The sequence below is a fragment of the Geotrypetes seraphini genome, chromosome 2, assembly GCF_902459505.1.
Source record: "Geotrypetes seraphini chromosome 2, aGeoSer1.1, whole genome shotgun sequence".
NCBI classification, from domain to species: Eukaryota; Metazoa; Chordata; class Amphibia; order Gymnophiona; family Dermophiidae; genus Geotrypetes; species Geotrypetes seraphini.
Genome location: NC_047085.1, coordinates 345,377,836 through 345,398,362, shown reverse-complemented (window position 1 = coordinate 345,398,362; position 20,527 = coordinate 345,377,836). Strand labels below are relative to the sequence as shown.

Genomic DNA, 20,527 nt, shown 5'->3' with positions numbered 1-20,527 from the left:
AATGCACATAAGGTGAGTCGCTTTCATTTGAAAGGAAGCTCCAGAATGAGAGGGCATAGGATGAAGTTAAGAGGTGATAGGCTCAAGAGTAATCTGAGAAATATTTTTTTACAGAAAGGGTGGTAGATGCATGGAATAGTCTCCCGACAGAGGTGGTGGAGACAAAGACTGTGTCTGAATTCAAGAAAGCGTGGGACAGGCACGTGGGATGTCTTAGAGAGAGGAGGAGATAGTGGATGTTGGGGACGGGCAGACTGGATGGGCCATTTGGCTTTTATCCCACTGAGAAAAATTCAGATTAGATGGTTAAATTACAGTAACCAAAAAAAAAAAAATCTTCTCATACAGATTGGATATTCAAAGAGGAAAGAATGTTGTAGGTTTGTACTTACCTGCAATAGGGTAGGCTTGGGGTTCTGAATCATAGTGAGGTACCTTGAGACAGCAGCAAATCCGAGCATGAAGTAGAACACAAGTCTTTGTGAGTCTCCGTTGTAGTCTCGAGACTACAATGGGAACTCATGGCAGTCATTTTGATAATGGCTCTGCACGGGGCAGGAGCGTAGGAAGATCGCTCCTGCCCCGCGTCGCTGCTAGACCACCAGGTAAGGTTTGGGGAAGGTCCAGGACATGGGGGTGGGTCAGAACCAGTCCTGAAAGTTATCCACGATATTTCAATATTCGCAGGCCGGCTTTGCCCCTAACTCCTGGAATATTGAGGGTCTGCTGTACTCGTAAACAGTGCCGGTATAACCTCTGGAGTGCTTCACTCTTGTTCTGGGTTTTGTGATGTGTTACCTCGGTTGCAGCCTGAGGGTGAAACTTATTCTTCATGAATCTGTGTTTTAACACCACCATCTTCATGGTGGTGGTAATTTATTTTCTTCTAATCCAGTTGTGCCACACTGTGACCATAAGGCCTAATTTTATTTATTTATTTTTAACATTTCTAATCTACTTAAACCTAAGTGGAGTACAAATAACATACATAAAAAAAACAAACATAGAAGTACAGAGACAGGGCAACAACTTCACAACAAACTATCTTCCAAAAATACAAATTCTTTCTTTCAAAGATGAGACCACCATTAAAAATTCTCTATGATCTCATTAGTTCTTTGACAATGAGATGACAGTTATTTGTCTGATGATGATAACAATATTAGGATGTTGTCCCTTGCTTCGGATATTTATTTAACTTGCAAAAAAACCTGCACATAAACAAGGTACTTTTAAAAATAAAACAAACAACGTACCCCTAGAGCAAAAACTCTGGGGCAAAGAGCCAAAAGCTCTCAGCATCTTTTATGTGATAATTTAGAAATATCTGGGAAAAGCTGCACTTTTTAATCCAACAGATCATTAATGTGTCTGACATAAAGATTAATATATTGTTGCGGTCCATCTCTAATGCTAATATTGCAATCATTGTTTCTTTGTATCATCTCTAATGAAGAGTCCAAAAATCCTGTAGGATCAAAACCAGGCTGACCTAATTGGTGACCATCTTCTAAAGCCTCTATTCCCCTTAATGTTAAATAATAAGCTTACACTATAGGTAGTAAGGATTTTGAAGAAATTTTAAGGATATCCATATAATATTTCTTAACCATATCTATAGGTGCCACCAAAGGTGACATGGGAAAGTTTAAAAGGTGGAAGTTATTGCATCTAACTATGTTCTACATATATTTAACTTTTCTCTGTAAAAAGAGATTGTCTCTAAGTGGAGCTTGTTTATCTAATGAAATTATTTAAACTTCCTTTCCATGGAATCAACTTTAGTACCAACAGTAATCAGCTCTTGTGAATGTTTCACAATTATCTGAGAACTAACTCTTTTATCCTCATGTTCTTTAACCAAAAATTTCAAGAAGAGTTCAAGTCATGCATAATATCCCACAGTACCTTTAGGGTTGTGGCCACAAGTGTTTCTGAATCCTTTAGCCATTCTCTGGAAGGCTCTTGAGCCACAACTCAGGCTGCACTGCTTTCAGAGAATGACTTCTTGGGTGGAGGGGAGGGGTCCAACCACTTGCTTAGGAGTAGCACCCTCCCTCAGGGTAGACACCACAACTGAATGTTGTCCTGCATCCAAGGTAGCACTTCTTGGTTGAAGTGGTCCATTACTCAGGTCTGAGTTACACCCTACCATCTCTGCTGCCCAAGCTCAACAGCCTAGACAGGTCAGAAGTAGAAATGACTTGGAATCTATTGGATACCTGAAACTTTTCAAGGGTCATCTGCTGAAGTGCTGGCACTAATTTTGGCTTATTGGGAGCTGCTTAGGATGCCTCTTCCCCATAATAGGATATGAAAACATAGCCTGACAATGAGAGACGAGAGACAGGAGGAGTGTCCGACAGAAAGTCTCATAACGACACCACCTGTTTTCCTTATTTTCATTTTTATTAACAGAAGGGGTATATTAAACACAATAAACTAAAGCTAAGTCTTTTCTAAATATAAAGAAGGGCAGAGACAAGTTGTAGCGGGATTGGCCCGTTATCTATTACTTGTACTCTCTTTGGGTTTCAAGCTCTGCCCATTGATACCCCTAAGATGCTGCTCTGTATAGTCTAGCCCTCCTAGTTTTGCAAACCCTACCCAATGATGCCCCCAATGTAATTCCTATTTCAATAACCTCATAAAATCAACCTATCGCTCCATGGGCCTCCTTGGATCTACCATCTCTAGCCTTTATTTAGTCCTCATATCAGCAGTGTAAGGGTACAAATTCCCTGTCTCTGTTGTATTCACTCATTCAGAGGTTTATTACACTAGTGGTCAGTGTTTAATTACACGTTGTGTGAAGAAATATTTTCTCTGGTTTGTTTTAAATCTAGCTACTAAGTAGTAGATTTAAATCTAGCTACTAAGTAGTAGATTTAAAACAAGCCAGAGAAAATATTTCTTCACACAACGTGTAATTAAACTCTGGAATTCATTGCTGGAGAATGTGGTGAAATTTTTCGGGGTTTAAAAAAGATTTGGATAATTTCCTAAAAGTGAAGTTCCTAGGCCATTCTTGAGAAGGCTTGGGGAAATCCACTGCTTATTCCTAGGATAAGAAGCATAAAATCTGTTTTACTACTCGGGATCTAGCTGGATACTTGGGACCTGGGTTGGCCACTGTTGGAAACAGGATACTGAGCTTGATGGACTTCCGGTCAGTACCAGTATGACAATTCTTATGTAGGCAAGAGGGAACCCACCAGCCTGTGTTCTGAACCTTTTTTCATCCTAAAGATAGAATTTCTGGACTCAAGATTTATCAAAACTAAGTGTTCCCTTCTACTTGTATCTGACTTTATTAAGAATTATTAGCTACAGATTCTAGTTATTTTAGGAAAGTGGCTGCAAGAGGGCAACAGAGCCTGTTTATTGCAATCTTATCTCTTTGTATTTGTGTCAGAAGCTAGCGCTCTCCATACTGCTGAATCTAAATGGTCTCTGATTCACTGAGAGGCTTTGTTAGTTCAAATAAAGATCTATTTTATGGTCTCATTACTTTTCATCTATCTCCCACTATCATCTAGAACACTGTTCTTCAACCGCCGGTCCGCAGAAAATTCCTGCCGGTCCGCACAGGGCCGGCAAGATCGACGCCATTAAATTTCCTGCCCTGGTGGTGTTGGCGGAAATCTGCTATTCCTCCCAGCCTCGGGCGATCAAGACAGGCTGCCGACGTCAGGCATTCCCTCTGTGAGTCTCGCCTATGTGGAAACAGGAAGTTGAAACAAAATAGACGGGACTCAGAGAGGGAAGGTCCCGACGTCAGCAGCCTGTCTTGATCGCTGCCCCTGCCGAGTCGCCGAAGAGGGCCGTGGGGAAAGTGCAGGTAGAAGGGAGATGGTCAGCGTGCGCGGGGGGGGGGGTGTCAGTGTGTCGATTTGGGCCATCAGCAGCGTCTGTGCTGAGATTCTGTCCACGTGCAGGTTGCGGCGGGTAGGGGCTTCCGACTCATCTTGGGCGGCAGGGCCTGCGGTGCAATGCTGTTTTTGCCGGCGTGGGGGGGGGGCCTCGAATGTGCAGGGCGCACAAGAGCAAGATCATGGGGAGCCTTCGACAGGGGCTGTCTTCCCTCCCAGCAGCTCTCGTACTTACCAGGGCAGTGATTCACTTCAGCAACTTCCCCTTTCCTGGGAGGTGGCAATGGACCCAAGGCTGCCTAAGGAAATCACTGCTGCAGGCAAGTACTGAGAGTTGCTGGAAGGAGAGGAAGCCACTGTTGGAGGCTGGGAAGCTTCTGGATAAAGGGAGAGCTGCTATTGGACCTGGAAGAAGCTCACAGAAGGAGAGATGCTACTGGGAGGGGAGGAGGGAAAGGGATGGGAAGAGAGTTAATGTTGGATAGGGGGGAGGAGGGAAGGGAGAAGGGAAAAAGGAAGGAAACAGCTGGCAGGGAGATTACAGAAGGGGAAGGGGGTCAGGGGTCAGGGTGGAATGGAGAGATCAGATGAGGGAAAGGGGAGAGAAAGAGGAATGAGAAAATAGAGAGAGATTGATGCTGGAAAGGGGGTCAGCAGAAATATGAGAGAGGGATAAAGATGCTAGATCTGGTGTAGGAGAGATAAAAATGAAGAAAGAAGTGAAGCTGGAATGAATGATGTAAAAAGGAGAGAGGAGGCACAGGCTGAATGGAGAGGGGCATAGAAAGAAGTCAGATACATATGGAAGGGGGAGAGGGCAGACAGTGGATAGAACAGGCAGATGCTGGATTGAAGAGACAGGGCAGACGCTGGAAAGAAAAGAGTGAAAAGAAGATGAAAGCAGAGACCACAAAAGGTAGAAAAAAATAATTTTATTTCTATTTTGCCATTAGAATATATCAGATTTGAAATATATATCCTGCTAGAGACATAACTGGGGACTGCAAAGCCCAGGCAGTGCGTCTTTAGCTTCGAGTTGGCTTAAGGCTCTCTCTGACCAGGGGTCACTCCCCTAACACTATTCCTGTCATGTGTGACTGCAGTATTCTGTTAGCATGATATTTCTGTGTAGCATTCTGTAATAACTTGGCTTGTTCAGTTTTCTTGATAGTAGAGGGGATATATGTGAAGGGGAGGAGAGACAGGGGTTTTGTTGGTCCTTGCTCTGTATATTTATAAAATGACAATTGTACAGAATATTGTTTATTTTTATACTTTAATAAAATACGTTCAATATAAAATCATAACTGAGGCTTGTGCGGATGGGATCAGATGGTTTGTGGGGACCGAGCTTGCGGAGACGGGGTGGAAATGTGTTTTTTTTATTTCAGTCTTAGTAGTTTGCTGGTCCAAAAAATAATTCTTTTATTTCTGCCGGTCCACGGGTGTAAAAAGGTTGAAAAACACTGATCTAGAACAGCTTCCACAGAGGAGCTCTGTGCTTTGTTTTCTGAAGTCTTAAGATCACTCCTCTTTTACAGAAAGCTCATTGGCTTCCAATAGAACACAAAATTCTACTACTTACCTATAAAACCAGAGCAAACAACCAACCTGAATTCATTAGCAATTTAGTTATCCCTTACAATCAAACTAGGACTTTACGATCCACAGGTCACAACCTCCTTACTATTCCCTCACTGAAGTACATCAACACAATGAGGGCTATAATTTTTTATCCCAGGACAAGCAGGCAGCATATTCTTAACGTATGGGTGACGTCGCCGACGGAGCCCCGGTATGGACACTTTTTACTAGAAAGTTCTAGTTGGCCGCACCGCGCATGCGCGAGTGCCTTCCCGCCCAACGGAGGAGTGCGTGGTCCCCAGTTTCTTCGTTTCCACGGAGCGAAGAAGTCGCATGTGTTTCAACGGCTGTTGAAATTATTTAGTTTGCTTTCCCGCTCGCGTATTTTTTCGATTTTCTTCTTTTTTTCCCTTTGGATTCCTTTAATTTTCTTTTCAAAAAAAAAACTCGTCGAGTTTTCATTATTTTTTCGAGCCGGCCCCGGCGGGGCCTGTTGTCACCATACAGGCCTCCAGTTTTGATTTTGCGGAGGCCGTGTTTCCCTTCATGCCCCCTCAACCGGGCTTTAAGAAGTGCCAGCGGTGTGCACGCCCGATCTCTCTTACCGACCCGCACAATTGGTGCCTGCAGTGCTTGGGTCCAGAGCATCGGGCTGATACCTGCACCCACTGTGCTACGCTTAAAAAGCGCACTTTGAAAAATAGGCAGATCCAGCAAAATATTTTGTTCAGTACCGGATCTGCCATGGAACCTGCTGCGACGTCGACGGCACCCCAAAAGTCAGCACCGATGACGTCGACACCACCGGACCATTCCTCGGGGTCGTTGGGCCCAGGTAAGCCGGCTAAGAAGCCTTCCACTTCCCTCGAGCGCCCTCCAGCCACGGTTGCGACACCGGCCCTCCCGGCACTGCACCGACCCCGCAACTCGGTGAGTGCCTCCTCATCGCCGGAGCGTAGAGCGGCACCTTTGGTACCGAAGAAGAAAAAAGCGGTACCGGTGCCTCCCCTGGATGACCGCATCGCGGCCATACTCCAAACACAGTTACAGGAGCAGCTGCAGCAACAACTCCAATGACTGTTGCCGGCGTTGCTGGCACCGCACCTTCCGGTACAGGACCGGTCCGAGCCTCGCACTGTCCCATCGGTGTCGACCCCCTTGGTACCGATTAATACCTCCATGCCGGTGCTCTTGGCTGAAACACCTACAGCGCATACCCGTGCTGCTGCCGACCCTGCCCGGTCCCGGGAACGACATCGGTCTTCCTCACCCGGTACTGCCTCGGTGCGCTCAGGCAAATCTCTCTCAAAGACCCGCCATGCCGAGCCCTCTACACCAATGTCCAAACGTGCACACCCCGATGTTAGAGACCCAGACTTGTGGGAAGACTCCCCGCACGGTACCGAAGAGGACACTTCGTCAACCGACGAAGAACCCTCCATGACCGACACCGTCTCAAAACCAGAGCAATCCTCTTTCTCTAAATTCCTTAGGGAGATGTCAGCAGCTCTTTTCCATCCCCTTAGAGTCCAACTCTAAAAAGTCTCAGGCTTTCCTCGATGCCCTAGACTTTGAGCAACCTCCCAAGGAATTTCTAAAGTTGCCCGTCCACGACATCTTACGGGAAACTTTCTATAAAAACTGGGAGACTCCCCTCACTGTTCCCGGGGCCCCTCGCAAATTGGATAGCTTGTACCGGGTTATTCCAATCCCAGGGTTTGACAAACCTCAATTGCCCCACGAATCCCTCCTGGTGGAATCTACTTTGAAAAAGTCTCAGGGTTCCAGTGTATATGCTTCTACTCCTCCTGGCAGAGAGGGAAAAACTATGGATAAATTTGGTAAGCGCCTTTTCCAAAATGCCATGCTAGCCAATAGAGCCAACAACTACACCTTCCACTTCTCCTTCTACATGAAGCATCTGGTGCAACAGCTCTCCTCCTTACAGAAATATCTTCCTGAACGTAAGGTCCCTCTTTTCCAGCAACAAATTTCCAGCCTCCTCCAACTCAGGAAATTCATGGTTCGCTCCATCTACGACTCGTTTGAGCTGACCTCTCGCGCATCTGCCATGGCGGTGGCTATGCACCATTTGGCATGGCTGAGAGTCTCTGACCTAGACATTAACCACCAGGACCGCCTGGCTAACGCACCTTGCCTGGGTGATGAACTCTTCGGAGAGTCCCTGGACTCGACAACCCAGAAGCTCTCAGTGCATGAGACCAGGTGGGACACTCTGATCAAACCTAAAAAGAAGACTCCACCTGCTCGCCCCTACAGACAACAGTCTTCTTACCAACGCAGGTTCTCGGCCAGACCTCTCAACCCGCCTCAACAACAGTCTCGCCGTCCTCGCCACCAGCATCAGCCTCAGGCTCGCCCACAGACTCAACCTGCCAAGCCTCTTCCTTCATCAAAACCGTCTCAACCCTTTTGACTCCTTTCTCCAGAGCATGGCCAGTCTCCCACCGTCGCTACCTCTCCCTCAACCTATCGGAGGACGTCTTCAACTTTTCCTCAGCCGTTGGGAGGTCATCACTTCGGACCAGTGGGTCCTCAACATCATTCGCCACGGCTACTCTCTCAACTTCCAGACTCTTCCTCCGGACCATCCTCCCGTAGAGTCTGCTTCTCACTCCTCCCACACCCCCCTCCTCCTGAGGGAGGTCCAATCCCTCCTTCTTCTCAATGCCATCGAAGAGGTGCCTCCGGACCAAAGGGGTCAGGGATTTTACTCCTGCTACTTCCTGGTTCCCAAAAAAACAGGAGACCTTCGTCCCATCCTCGATCTCCGGGACCTCAACAAGTGTCTGGTCAAAGAGAAATTCAGAATGCTCTCCCTGGCCACGCTTTACCCTCTTCTCTCTCACCACGACTGGCTATGCTCCCTAGACCTCAAGGAGGCCTACACTCACATCCCAATCAATCCGACTTCACGTCGCTATCTACGGTTTCAGATACGGCACCATCACTATCAGTACAAAGTGCTACCCTTTGGCCTCGCATCATCACCCAGGGTGTTCACCAAGTGCCTTATTGTGGTGGCGGCCTTCCTCAGGTCTCACGACCTTCAGGTGTTCCCCTACTTGGACGATTGGCTGGTAAAAGCACCTACGTCTCCGCTTGTGCTACAAGCCATTCAACACACCATCTCGTTCCTCCATCTCCTGGGTTTCGAGATCAACTACCCCAAGTCGCATCTGCTTCCCACACAGCGACATTAGTTCATTGGAGCAGTTCTCGACACCACTCTAATGAGGGCTTTTCTCCCCTCCGACCGCCATCGAACTCTGCTCCACCTCTGCCATCAGGTGCTCCTTCATCACTCCATTCCAGCTCGGCAGATGATGATCCTCCTGGGCCACATGGCCTCGACGGTCCATGTACTTCCTCTGGCGTGACTCCACCTCAGGACACCTCAGTGGACTCTAGCCAACCAATGGTCACAGACCACTGATCCTCTTTCTCATCCCATCTCTGTGACATCATCTCTTCAGCAATCTCTTCAATGGTGGTTGAACTCCTCCAATCTTTCCAGGGGTCTACTCTTTCATCTACCCCCTCACTCCATGATCATAACCACAGATGCCTCCCCTTATGCGTGGGGAGCTCACCTGGGAGATCTCCGCACCCAGGGACTCTGGACCCCTCAGGAGCGTCAACATCACATCAATTTCCTGGAACTCAGAGCCATGTTCTATGCTCTCAAAGCCTTCCAGCACCTTCTCTACCCTCAGGTTCTTCTCCTGTGCACAGACAACCAAGTCGCCATGTACTACATAAACAAGCAAGGCGGCACCGGATCTCCCCTCCTCTGTCAGGAGGCCATCTGAATCTGGACCTGGGCCACGGCCCACAGTCTCTTCCTCAAGGCTGTCTATATCCAGGGCGAACAAAACTCCCTGGCCGACAACCTCAGCCACATCCTTCAACCTCACGAGTGGACTCTGGATCCTCCCATGCTCCGCTCCATCTTTGCTCGCTGGAGCACTCCTCAGGTGGACCTCTTTGCAGCTCCTCACAACCATCAGCTGCCCCAGTTCTGTTCCAGACTCTTCTCTCCTCATCGTCTGGCCCCGGATGCATTCCTGCTCGACTGGACTGGATCGGTTCCTCTATGCCTTTCCTCCACTACCTCTGATGTTGCGGACGTTATCCAGACTCCGCAGGGACAGAGCCACCATGATTCTCATCGCTCCTCGGTGGCCTCCCCAACACTGGTTTTCCCTCCTGCTCCAGCTCAGCTCCAGGGAGCCCATTCCTCTTCCTGTGTTTCCTACTCTACTTACACAGCAGCATCAGTCTCTACTACATCCCAATCTGTCCTCGCTCCACCTGACAGCTTGGTTTCTCTCGGGCTGACTTCTCCAGTGAATCTGTCTCAGCCTGTCCGTCGTATTTTGGATGCCTCCAGGAAACCGGCCACCCTCCAATTTTACCATCAGAAGTGGACCCGGTTCTCCTCTTGGTGTCTACTTCATCATCATGATCCCACCTCATTGGCGGTGGAAACTGTACTGGACTATTTGCTCTCTCTCTCCGACGCTGGCCTCAAGTCGACCTCAATCAGAGTCCACCTCAGTGCCATCACTGCGTTTCATGAGCCTATTCTCGGAAAACCTCTTACGGCTCATCCCCTGGTTTCCCGGTTCATGAGAGGCCTCTTCAATGTCAAACCACCTCTGAAGCCTCCTCCAGTCGTCTGGGACCTAAATGTGGTTTTATCAGCCCTCATGAAACTCCGTTTGAGCCTCTTGCCACAACTTCACTCAAATTTCTCACATGGAAGGTGCTTTTCCTCATTGCCATCACCTCTGCCAGGAGGGTTAGTGAGCTGCATGCACTGGTTGCCGACCCACCTTTCACTGTTTTTCACCATGACAAGGTGGTTCTGCGTACCCATCTGAAATTCCTCCCCAAGGTGGTCTCGGACTTTCATCTTAACCAGTCCATTGTGTTGCCTGTTTTTTTCCCTAAACCCCATTCTCATCCTGGGGAACAGGCATTGCACACGCTGGACTGTAAGCGTGCCCTTGCTTACTACCTTGACCGTACCAGGGCTCACCGCTCGTCTCCTCAGCTCTTTTTGTCCTTCGACCCTAACCGTCTAGGTCGCCCTGTATCCAAACGGACGCTTTCCAACTGGCTTGCTGCCTGCATTGCGTTCTGTTATGCTCGGGCCGGTCTCTCACTGGAAGGTGCTGTCACGGCCCACAGGGTCAGAGCTATGGCTGCTTCTGTGGCTTTCCTCCATTCCACGCCCATCGAGGAAATCTGCAAGGCTGCCACTTGGTCCTCAGTTCACACATTCACTACTCACTACTGTCTGGATACCTTCTCCAGACAGGATGGGCACTTCGGCCAATCTGTGTTACACAATTTATTTTCCTAATGGCCAACCATCCCTCCTCCCTCTCTGTTAGCTTGGAGGTCACCCATACGTTAAGAATATGCTGCCTGCTTGTCCTGGGATAAAGCACAGTTACTTACCGTAACAGGTGTTATCCAGGGACAGCAGGCAGATATTCTTACGTCTCACCCACCTCCCCGGGTTGGCTTCTTAGCTGGCTTATCTTAACTGGGGACCACGCACTCCTCCGTCGGGCGGGAAGGCACTCGCGCATGCGCGGTGCGGCCAACTAGAACTTTCTAGTAAAAAGTGTCCGTACCGGGGCTCCGTCGGCGACGTCACTCATACGTTAAGAATATCTGCCTGCTGTCCCTGGATAACACCTGTTACGGTAAGTAACTGTGCTTTCTGTCAGTGCCCCTTTGCTTTGGAACAGTATTCCAAATCACTTACCTGAAATAACAATTCTTGCTAACTTTAAGGTGAAGTTAAAAGACATTTTTATTTCATGATGCTTTTGATAATTAAACTGCCCTTTTAAGGGCGAACCAGTTTTTGGTAATGGCTTTTTACCTTTAGTTTCCCTTCCTTTCGTTTTTTCCTTAAATGTTCTTTTTCTCTCTACCAATTGCAGTTCCAACCCTTCTTCCCTCATTTTTCGTTTGTCCACGTTACTAAAAAATTGTTACTTTCCCCAGTTTGTTTTTAATTGTTCTGTAACTTATTCTGGTATGTTGTTTTGGTATATTTTTTATCTGTACACCGCCTTAAAGGTTTGATTAGGCGGTATAAGAAATTTTAAATAAACTTGAAACTTGAATCACATACAATCACATCCAAGTCCCGCTCTTCTGTCATGCACATAAGTTCTTCACCCCCTAAACTGTACCGTTCCTTTGGGGTTTTGCAGCTCAAATGCATGACCTTCTTAGCATTAAATTTTAGCTGCCAAATTTCAGACCATTCTTCAAGCTTCACTAGGTCTTTCTTCATTTTATTCACACCGTCCAGGGTGTCTACTCTATTGCAGATTTTGGTATCATCCGCAAAGAGGCACATCTTACCTGACAGCCCTTCAGCAATATCGCTTAGAAAAATGTTAAAAAGAACAGGCCCAAAAACCAAGCACATCCAGCACATTGATTAGCAATTCTATTCTATATACTTTAATTTCACCGTTACTACAATTACTCATACATAGCTCAACCCTTTAATTGTCAGATGGTGAAATGGCTGCTTTACATAACTTGATGTTGAGTGAGAACAACAATGCCAAGTAGCAGGCATTTGGAGATGCAGATCTCCCATGAGCCACAGAAGGTACATGTTGCTTCTGAGCAACAATGCCAAATAAAAGGTTAAAGACCTTTAAATAAATAACTCTTCAAATTTAATTTTTTGTTGGTTTTGCAATTTTATAATTTCAATTATAATGCGCCACGAGAAACCTTTTCTCTGTTTAGTGTGCCACAAAAAACACCTGCTCCATTTAGGGCAGGGGTCTCAAAGTCCCTCCTTGGGGGCTGCAGTCCAGTCGGGGTTTCAGGATTTCCCCAATGAATATGCATGAGATCTACGCGCACGCGCTGCTTTCAATGCATAGTCATTGGGGAAATCCTGAAAACCCGACTGGATTGCGGCCCTCAAGGAGGGACTTTGAGACCCCTGATTTAGGGCCTCATTTACGAAGCCGTTTAGAGCGGGCCGCTGCGGTAGCGACCCTGAAGCCCATAGAGATTTATAGGGCTTCAGGGCTGTTGCCGCACAGCTTTGTAAAAGAGGCCCCTAGTGTGCCAGAGCTAAAAACAAGTTTGAGAGACACTGGTATACAGCATTCCAAATTACTTTCAGAACAAAGGTAAAAGCTTTGTCTTTCATATGTAGAGAGTTATATACCATCAAGTACAAATTTAACAAATCTAGCCCTTTTGTATTAGAATTGAACATGAAATATGGTGTCTGCAATTTCTTCCCGTAATTTGACTTGAGAACTATCATATACTTCCTTTGAAGTATATGCTTGCTTATCTTTGACAGCCTCTTTATAGGAATTGAAGAGAGAGCATCTTTCTTGCTGCAGAGATTTTTGGCAGCTATCCAGTAACCCTCACTAGTCCATTAGCAGTGTGGGTCTGTTATTTAAACCTTGTGTCTCTGGATTCATTGTATCCCTTTGTAATTTCATGAAGGACAAAATTCTCATCCTAGTCACAGAAACATATACTGTATTTGAATTTTCACACATGCAGATCCATTTGTGGTGCTTATTTACTCTGCCTGTAACACTGTATATAGTATGTTATCCCAGGACAAGCAGGCAGCATATTCCCACACATGGGTGATGTCACCAACGGAGCCCCGCAGCGGACAGCCTCGAAAGCAAACTTGCTTGAAGATCTCGAGCTTTCGAGTGCTGCATCGCGCATGCGCGCGTGCCTTCCTGCCCGAACTAGGGGGGCGCATCTCCTGTGAGGATCCTCAGTTCAACGTTTTCCGCGGAGCTGAGAAGACTTGTCGACTTGGTTCCCGTAGCATTGTGCCTTCTCTTCTCCGCGGCTGAGTACTCTTTGTTGTTTTCGGTCGCTGTGTTTATCGTTCTTTTCTTTTAAAAAAAAAAAAAAATACAATTCCTTTTTGTATTTTATTTGCCGTCGGGTTGGGAGATTGAGGCCTAGGCCTCTCTTCCTCGTTCTCGACACGGACTTTGTCCTATCTATGTCCCGGCCTGTTACCGGGTTTAAAAGGTGTTATCAGTGCGGCAGGACTATCTCCATCACTGACCCCCATAGTCGGTGTATGCTCTGTCTCAGGACGACTCATCGCCCGGAAGATTGTCTTCGCTGCCTCACTCTTCAACCTCGGGCCTTCAAGCGCCGCTGCGACAGGTTCTTCGAACTTTTTCCTCGAATGGAGCCTGAAAAAACTGTGGCCTCGGCCGAGGCATCTGTTAAGCCCTCGACTTCGGGACAATCCTCAAGTGCTAAGACCTCGACCTCGCCTCCTCGGCAGGCCTCGGCCTCGAAGGCCTCGGCGGTGTCCTCGAAGCCTGGATTGGGGGGTAAGTCTCCTGCTTCCTTTTCAGGTACCATCCCTAAGAAGCCGACGGAGTCTGCTTCCACGCAACCTGGGGCTCCAGGTTCGACTCCGTCTTCTCGACCATCTTCGAAACGTGCTTCCAAGTCCAGGGAATACTCTCATTCGAGGTCGCCCTCCTTGGAACGCACGAGACCACCTGCGACTCCGAGTCCCTTGGTCTCTGTCCCCATGTTTGAGGACATGCTTAAGTCAATATTGACTACGCAGATTTCCTCGATAGTGGCTCAGTTGGTCCCGGCCTCGACTCTGTCTTCGCAACTCCAGCCTGAGCAGCAGTCTGCGCCTCGTCGACGGTCTCCTCATCGCAGGTCTCGATCTAAGGTTTCCTCGTCGGATTCCTCTCCTGAACGAGCTTCTAAATTATCGTTGCCTCGATCGAAGCACGGCAGGTCTTCGAAGCTCACTCCCTCGAAAAGCTCGAGACCTTCGGATCTCACTTCGAAGATTGTGCCTCGCTCTCACAGTACCATTGCCTCCTTGGTTTCATCGAGGCATTCGAGGTCGAGGACTCCACCTTCGAGGCGTTTACCTCGGGTTTTGTCTCCTCTGGCTAAACATCGCACTCCGCGTACTTCTCCATCTTGGAGTCTTAAGCGGAAGCATTCAGCCACTCCTCTGACTGGCAGTGGAGCATCTTCCTTCACTTTGCACCTCGAATCGGAGCCAGTCTCTCAATATTCACGCGAGGCTTCTCCATTATTTTCAGTGGCGCCGCATTCTCGTTCTGCCTCCCCAGAGGAAGCCTCGACTTCGAAGTCTTCTTCGTTTGCGAAATTTGTTTTCGACATGGGGCAGGCGCTTAACATCGACTTGCATTCCGATTCTAAGTACACGCCTGAATATTTGGCGGATATGGAGCTTTCCCATCCTCCTAAGGAGACTTTGCGTCTGCCCATGACACCGGTGCTGAAGCAGACTTTCCTGCGGAATATGGAAACTCCTTATTCTGTGACAGCGATCCCATCGAAGTTGGAGTCTCAGTATCGCACTGTTCCCTGCAAAGGTTTCGAGAAATCACAACTTTCTCATCAGCCTTTAGTGGTAGAATCGTCCCTGAAGAAGGCAACAGTCCCTCCGGGGCGCAAAGGGCGCACTATGGACAAGTTTGGGCGCAGACTTTATCAAAATTCGATGATGACAAACCGAATTTTGAATTACAACTATGTCTTTACTTCGTATTTTAATTACTTTTTGAAGCAGTTGTCATCCTTTTGCCCAGACTGGCCCAGAGAATGCCTTTCTGAATATAAACACATTATTCAATCTCTCTCTCAATTGCGTCTCTTCATGTTGAAGGCATCTTATGATGCTTTTGAGCTTTCTTCCAGGGTCTCGGCGTTTGCAGTGGCCATGCGCCGTCTTGCATGGCTCAGAATAGTGGACATGGATCCCAACTTACAGGATCGTTTAGCGAACCTGCCGTGCCTAGGTTCTGAGCTTTTTGATGACTCGATTGAGACGGCTACTAAAAAGCTCTCTGAGCACGAACGCTCCTTCGCCTCTCTTCTTCGTCCAAAACCGAAACCTTCTGCGACTAGACCTTACAAGCCTCCAGCTCGTCGCTACCCTATGAAGTCCACGCCAGCTTTTTCTAGGCCTCCACCTAGACGGCCCCAGCAACAACGTCCTCAGAAGTCCCAGACGCCTGCTCCAACCAAAACCGCTCCGTCTTTTTGACGGTCCAGTGGTGAGCATTCCAACCTCCTTGCATCCAAACTCCTCCCTACCCATCGGAGGTCGCCTTTCCCTTTTTACATCTGCTCTGGGAAACCATTACATCGGACCTTTGGGTCCTCACAGTCATCCGCTAGGGATACTCTCTGCGCCTACTTCAGGTGCCTCCAGATCACCCTCCAGGAGAGTGTCTTTCCAGTTTCTCGCAACTCCCCCTTCTTCTTCAGGAGGCTCAGGCGCTTCTTCGCCTTCGAGCGGTGGAGGAGATTCCTCCTTCCGAACACAATCTGGGGTTTTACTCCAGATACTTCCTGGTTCCAAAGAAGACGGGGGATTTGCAACCCATTCTGGATCTCCGAGCTCTCAACAAATTTCTAGTCAAAGAGAAATTTTGCATGCTCTCTCTTCCGGTTTTGTACTCCCTCATGGATCAGGGAGATTGGATGTGCTCACTGGACCTCAAAGAGGCTTATACTCACATTCCTGTCCATCCGAATTTTCGCAAATATCTCCGGTTCAAGGTGGGGAACCTTCATCTTCAATACAGGGTTCTTTCGTTTGGCTTGGCGACCTCCCCCCGGGTCTTCACCAAGTGTCTAGTCGTGGTAGCTGCAGCCCTTCGTGCTCGGGGCCTTCAGGTTTTTCCTTACCTCGACGATTGGCTTATCAAAGCTCCTTCTCTTCCAGGGGTTACTCAAGCGACCCTTCAGACTATCTCTTTTCTTCAAAGTCTGGGGTTCCATATCAACTTTCCAAAATCTCAGTTGGTTCCAACTCAATAGATCCAATTTATTGGCGCCGTGTTGGATTCTGTTCACATGAGAGCTTTCCTCCCCCTCAATCGTCAGGACACTCTCTTACGTCTTTATCATCACGTAACTTCCCTGTCGACTCTCACGGCTCGCCAAATGATGGTCCTCCTCGGACATATGGCATCTACGGTGCATGTGACTCCCTTTGCAAGACTCCACCTTCGCATTCCTCAGTGGACACTGGCGTCTCAGTGGCAACAGGCCCTGGATCCGCCTTCCCGTCATATAGCGGTGACGCCTTCATTGAAGAAGTCTCTCCGCTGGTGGATGCTCTCTTCCAATCTTTCCAGAGGTTTGCAGTTTCACCATCTTCCTCATCAGAAAGTTCTCACAACAGATTCGTCCGAATACGCATGGGGAGCCCACGTAGATGGTCTCCGTACACAAGGTTTATGGACCGCCACAGATCGTCGATGTCACATCAATCTGTTGGAACTCAGAGCAATATTTCTTGCACTCAAAGCTTTTCTTCACCTCCTTCACGACCAAGTAGTCCTTGTTCGGACGGACAATCAAGTAGCGATGTATTATGTCAACAAACAGGGCGGGACGGGCTCCCACTCCCTTTGTCAGGAAGCTCTGAAGTTGTGGCATTGGGCAATTTCTCACAACATCCTTCTTCGCGCTGTTTATATTCAGGGTCTTCAGAATTGCCTTGCAGACAAATTGAGTCGTCTGCTTCAGCCTCACGAATGGACGCTCAACTCCCCCACACTTCGTCAAGTATTCGCTCGATGGGGAACTCCTCGGGTGGATCTCTTTGTGTCACCCAACAACTTCAAACTACCTCTGTTTTGTTCCCGCATTTTCTCGCCTCTTCATCTCGAGGCGGATGCTTTTCTTCTGGACTGGAGGGGTCAGTTTCTCTATGCCTTCCCTCCTTTCCCTCTGATTCTCAAAACTCTTGTCAAACTGAAGTCGGACCATGCCACGATGATTCTCATAGCACCTCGGTGGCCCCGACAACCTTGGTTCTCTCTTCTTCTTCAACTCAGCATCAAGGAACCTCTTCTTCTGCCAGTTTTTCCTTCTCTGCTCACTCAGAGTCAGGGGTCTTTACTTCATCCCAACCTGCAGTCTCTTCACTTGACAGCATGGTTCCTTTCTGCTTGACAGATCCTTCTAAATTTTCTCAGTCTGTTCAAGATGTCTTTCTGGCTTCCAGGAAGCCGTCCACTCGTCAATGTTATGGTCAAAAGTGGACCAGATTTTCGACTTGGTGTTCCAGTCGTAGTCTTCAGCCGACATCATCCCCTTTGGCTTCAGTTCTGGATTATTTGCTTCATTTATCCCAGTCAGGCCTTCAATCCACATCTATTAGAGTTCATCTTAGTGCGATTGCTGCTTTTCATCAACCCTTGGATGGGAAACCACTCTCGGCACATCCTCTGGTTGCTCGTTTTATGAAGGGCCTTTTTAATCTCCATCCACCAGTCAAACCGCCTCCTGTTGTATGGGATCTTAATGTTGTTCTGGCTCAACTGATGAAACCTCCATTTGAACCTTTTGCCCAGGCTCATTTTAAATATCTTACTTGGAAAACTGTATTCTTGATTGCTCTCACTTCTGCGCGTCGAGTCAGTGAGTTGCAAGCTTTGTTCTTGGACCTGCCTTTCACGGTTTTTTCACCATGACAAGATGGTTCTCCGTACTCATCCAAAATTCTTACCTAAATTAGTGTCTGATTTTCATATTAATCAATCTATTGTGCTACCGGTATTTTTTCCTAAACCGCATTCTCACCCTGGTGAGGCGTCTCTCCATACTTTGGACTGTAAACGTGCGTTGGCGTTTTATCTTCAACGTACTCAACCCCACAGAACTTCTTAACTTTTCATCTCTTTTGATCCAAATAGGTTGGGACGTCCTGTCTCAAAACGTACCATCTCCAACTGGATGGCTGCTTGTATTTCGTTCTGCTATGCTCAGGCTGGTCTTCCTCTGCAGGGTCGAGTGACGGGCCACAAAGTTAGAGCTATGGCGGCATCTGTCACTTTCCTCAGATCAACACCTATAGAGGAAATTTGCAAGGCTGCCACTTGGTCCTCGGTTCATACTTTCACCTCTCATTACTGTCTGGATACTTTATCTAGGAAGGATGGCCATTTTGGCCAATCTGTTTTGCAAAATCTTTTTTCATAAATTGCCAACTTCCCTTCTCCCTTTTTACTTAGCTTGGAGGTCACCCATGTGTGGGAATATGCTGCCTGCTTGTCCTGGGATAAAGCACAGTTACTTACCGTAACAGTTGTTATCCAGGGACAGCAGGCAGATATTCCCACAACCCACCCACCTTCCCTGGTTGGCTTCTTGGCTTGGTATCTGAACTGAGGATCCTCACAGGAGATGCGCCCCCTAGTTCGGGCGGGAAGGCACGCGCGCATGCGCGATGCAGCACTCAAAAGCTCGAGATCTTCAAGCAAGTTTGCTTTCGAGGCTGTCCGCTGCGAGGCTCCGTTGGTGACGTCGCCCATGTGTGGGAATATCTGCCTGCTGTCCCTGGATAACAACTGTTACGGTAAGTAACTGTGCTTTTTAATCCATATATTGAGGATATTTGGATAGGCAGGCTGGGATTCATTGTCCATTTTTCACAGACTTAAGTAATTATCCCCCCCCCCCTTTTTTTACAAATCCATGAAAGTGGTTCTTAGTGCAGACCGGCGCACTGAATGCTCTGCGCAGAGCGTTCAGTGCGCCAGTCTGCACTAAAAAACACTATTGCGGTTTTATAAAGGGGGGGGGGTTATTCCCCCAAGTAGCTGTGACATTCCTGACAGGGTATCACAGTGGTTTGCTTATACCATCTGCAACCCACAGCAGCTGTTCTCTGGCGGTCTGTTATCCAGTTACTAGCTGAACCCGCTCACTTGTCTTCACGCTCAATTGTCTTGCGCTCAGTTGTCCGCGCGCGATTGTCTAACGTGCAATTGTCTATGAACCCACTCCCGCAGCGTCAGAGAGAGTAGAACCATCGGCTCAAATACTGTGTGTACTCGTATTGCAAGAATCTGTTTGTTTAGAACAGTCACTATACTCTTGCAGTGTCAGAGAGTGAAGAACCATCAGCTCAGTTGTGATGTGTGTATACTGTATATACTTGTATTACAAGACCTTCCTTGTATATCAAGTTAAAATTTAATAAAATGTTTTGCTTGTCTGACAAATCACTTGCATACCAAGTTACTTGCAATCCAAGGTTTTACTGTAGTTGCCTTTCCAAACCCAAGCACAATTTCAGATGCAGTAGGTATTTCCCTGCCCCAGAGAGCTTTTGTAACAAAGCTAGTAGAAGGTATAGTGACTTGCACAAGGTCCAAAGGAGCATCAGCAGGAGAAAGCAGGATTTGAACCTTGGCTTTGCTGGTTCTCAGGTGGCTACTGTAATCATTGGCCTACTCCTCCACTCCATAACCCTAATTGGTTTTGAAACCCGAAGGAGCAGGAAGACATTACCACACCAGATGATAAGAGAACTAGCATGAGAGCCATCTGATGTCCCCTAAAGCTTATCTCTTTGCATATTTATTCTAACAGCTTGTTCAGCCATGTTTGTGGGGGTGTTTTTTTTTAACAAGCAAGTGTTTATATTTATTATAGTAAAATTCTTACTCATGCTTGTATGTGTTGACAGTCTATGCACGATTCTTTGGCTGACCTTCCTCAGTGGTATGGTGTGAAATCAATGCAAGCAAACTGGATTGGATGTTGCAGCGGGTGTTTTTATGACTTCGCATTAAAGGTAGGTCTGAACTGCCATCAGTTGTCATAAGGAAAATCTGGAGTTTACATTCACTAAATGTTTATCATAAGTAGCTATAGAATCCAGTCTGTGAAAAACTTTCCTTTCTTCACCCAAGGGTGATTGACTATACACTCATTCTGCACCAGGGCTAGTTTACCACACACACTAAAGAAATCAGTTCCTTATACCTTGTTTAACTGTATAAACAGCTTGTCTTGAGTTTAGTCTCCCATATGTTTATCCCAACGCATGCTATCCCCATCTAATTTCTGCATTTGACCCCTCGGCTATAGGATAAGCTGTATTGTAGAAAAACATTAGTGTCCTATCTATGTTATTTGAATATTCTGATTTGTGCTTATTAGATGCTTCATAAGTATTATGTCTCCCGTTT

General features: G+C 47.3%; 1 protein-coding gene across 5 annotated transcripts in view; it reads left to right on the top strand.

Moving 5' to 3' along the window:
• LARS2 (leucyl-tRNA synthetase 2, mitochondrial) overlaps positions 1-20,527 on the top strand; it is a 201,403-nt gene that overhangs the window by 57,512 nt on the left and 123,364 nt on the right. For all 5 annotated transcript variants that reach the window (XR_004538050.1, XM_033930320.1, XM_033930317.1 and 2 more), the window contains one exon: positions 20,023-20,130. Coding sequence is in view for 4 of the 5 variants with exons in the window: in XM_033930320.1 (XP_033786211.1) it covers positions 20,023-20,130 (108 nt within the window). In the remaining variant the exon portion in view is untranslated. The remainder of the gene's footprint in view (positions 1-20,022; positions 20,131-20,527) is intronic.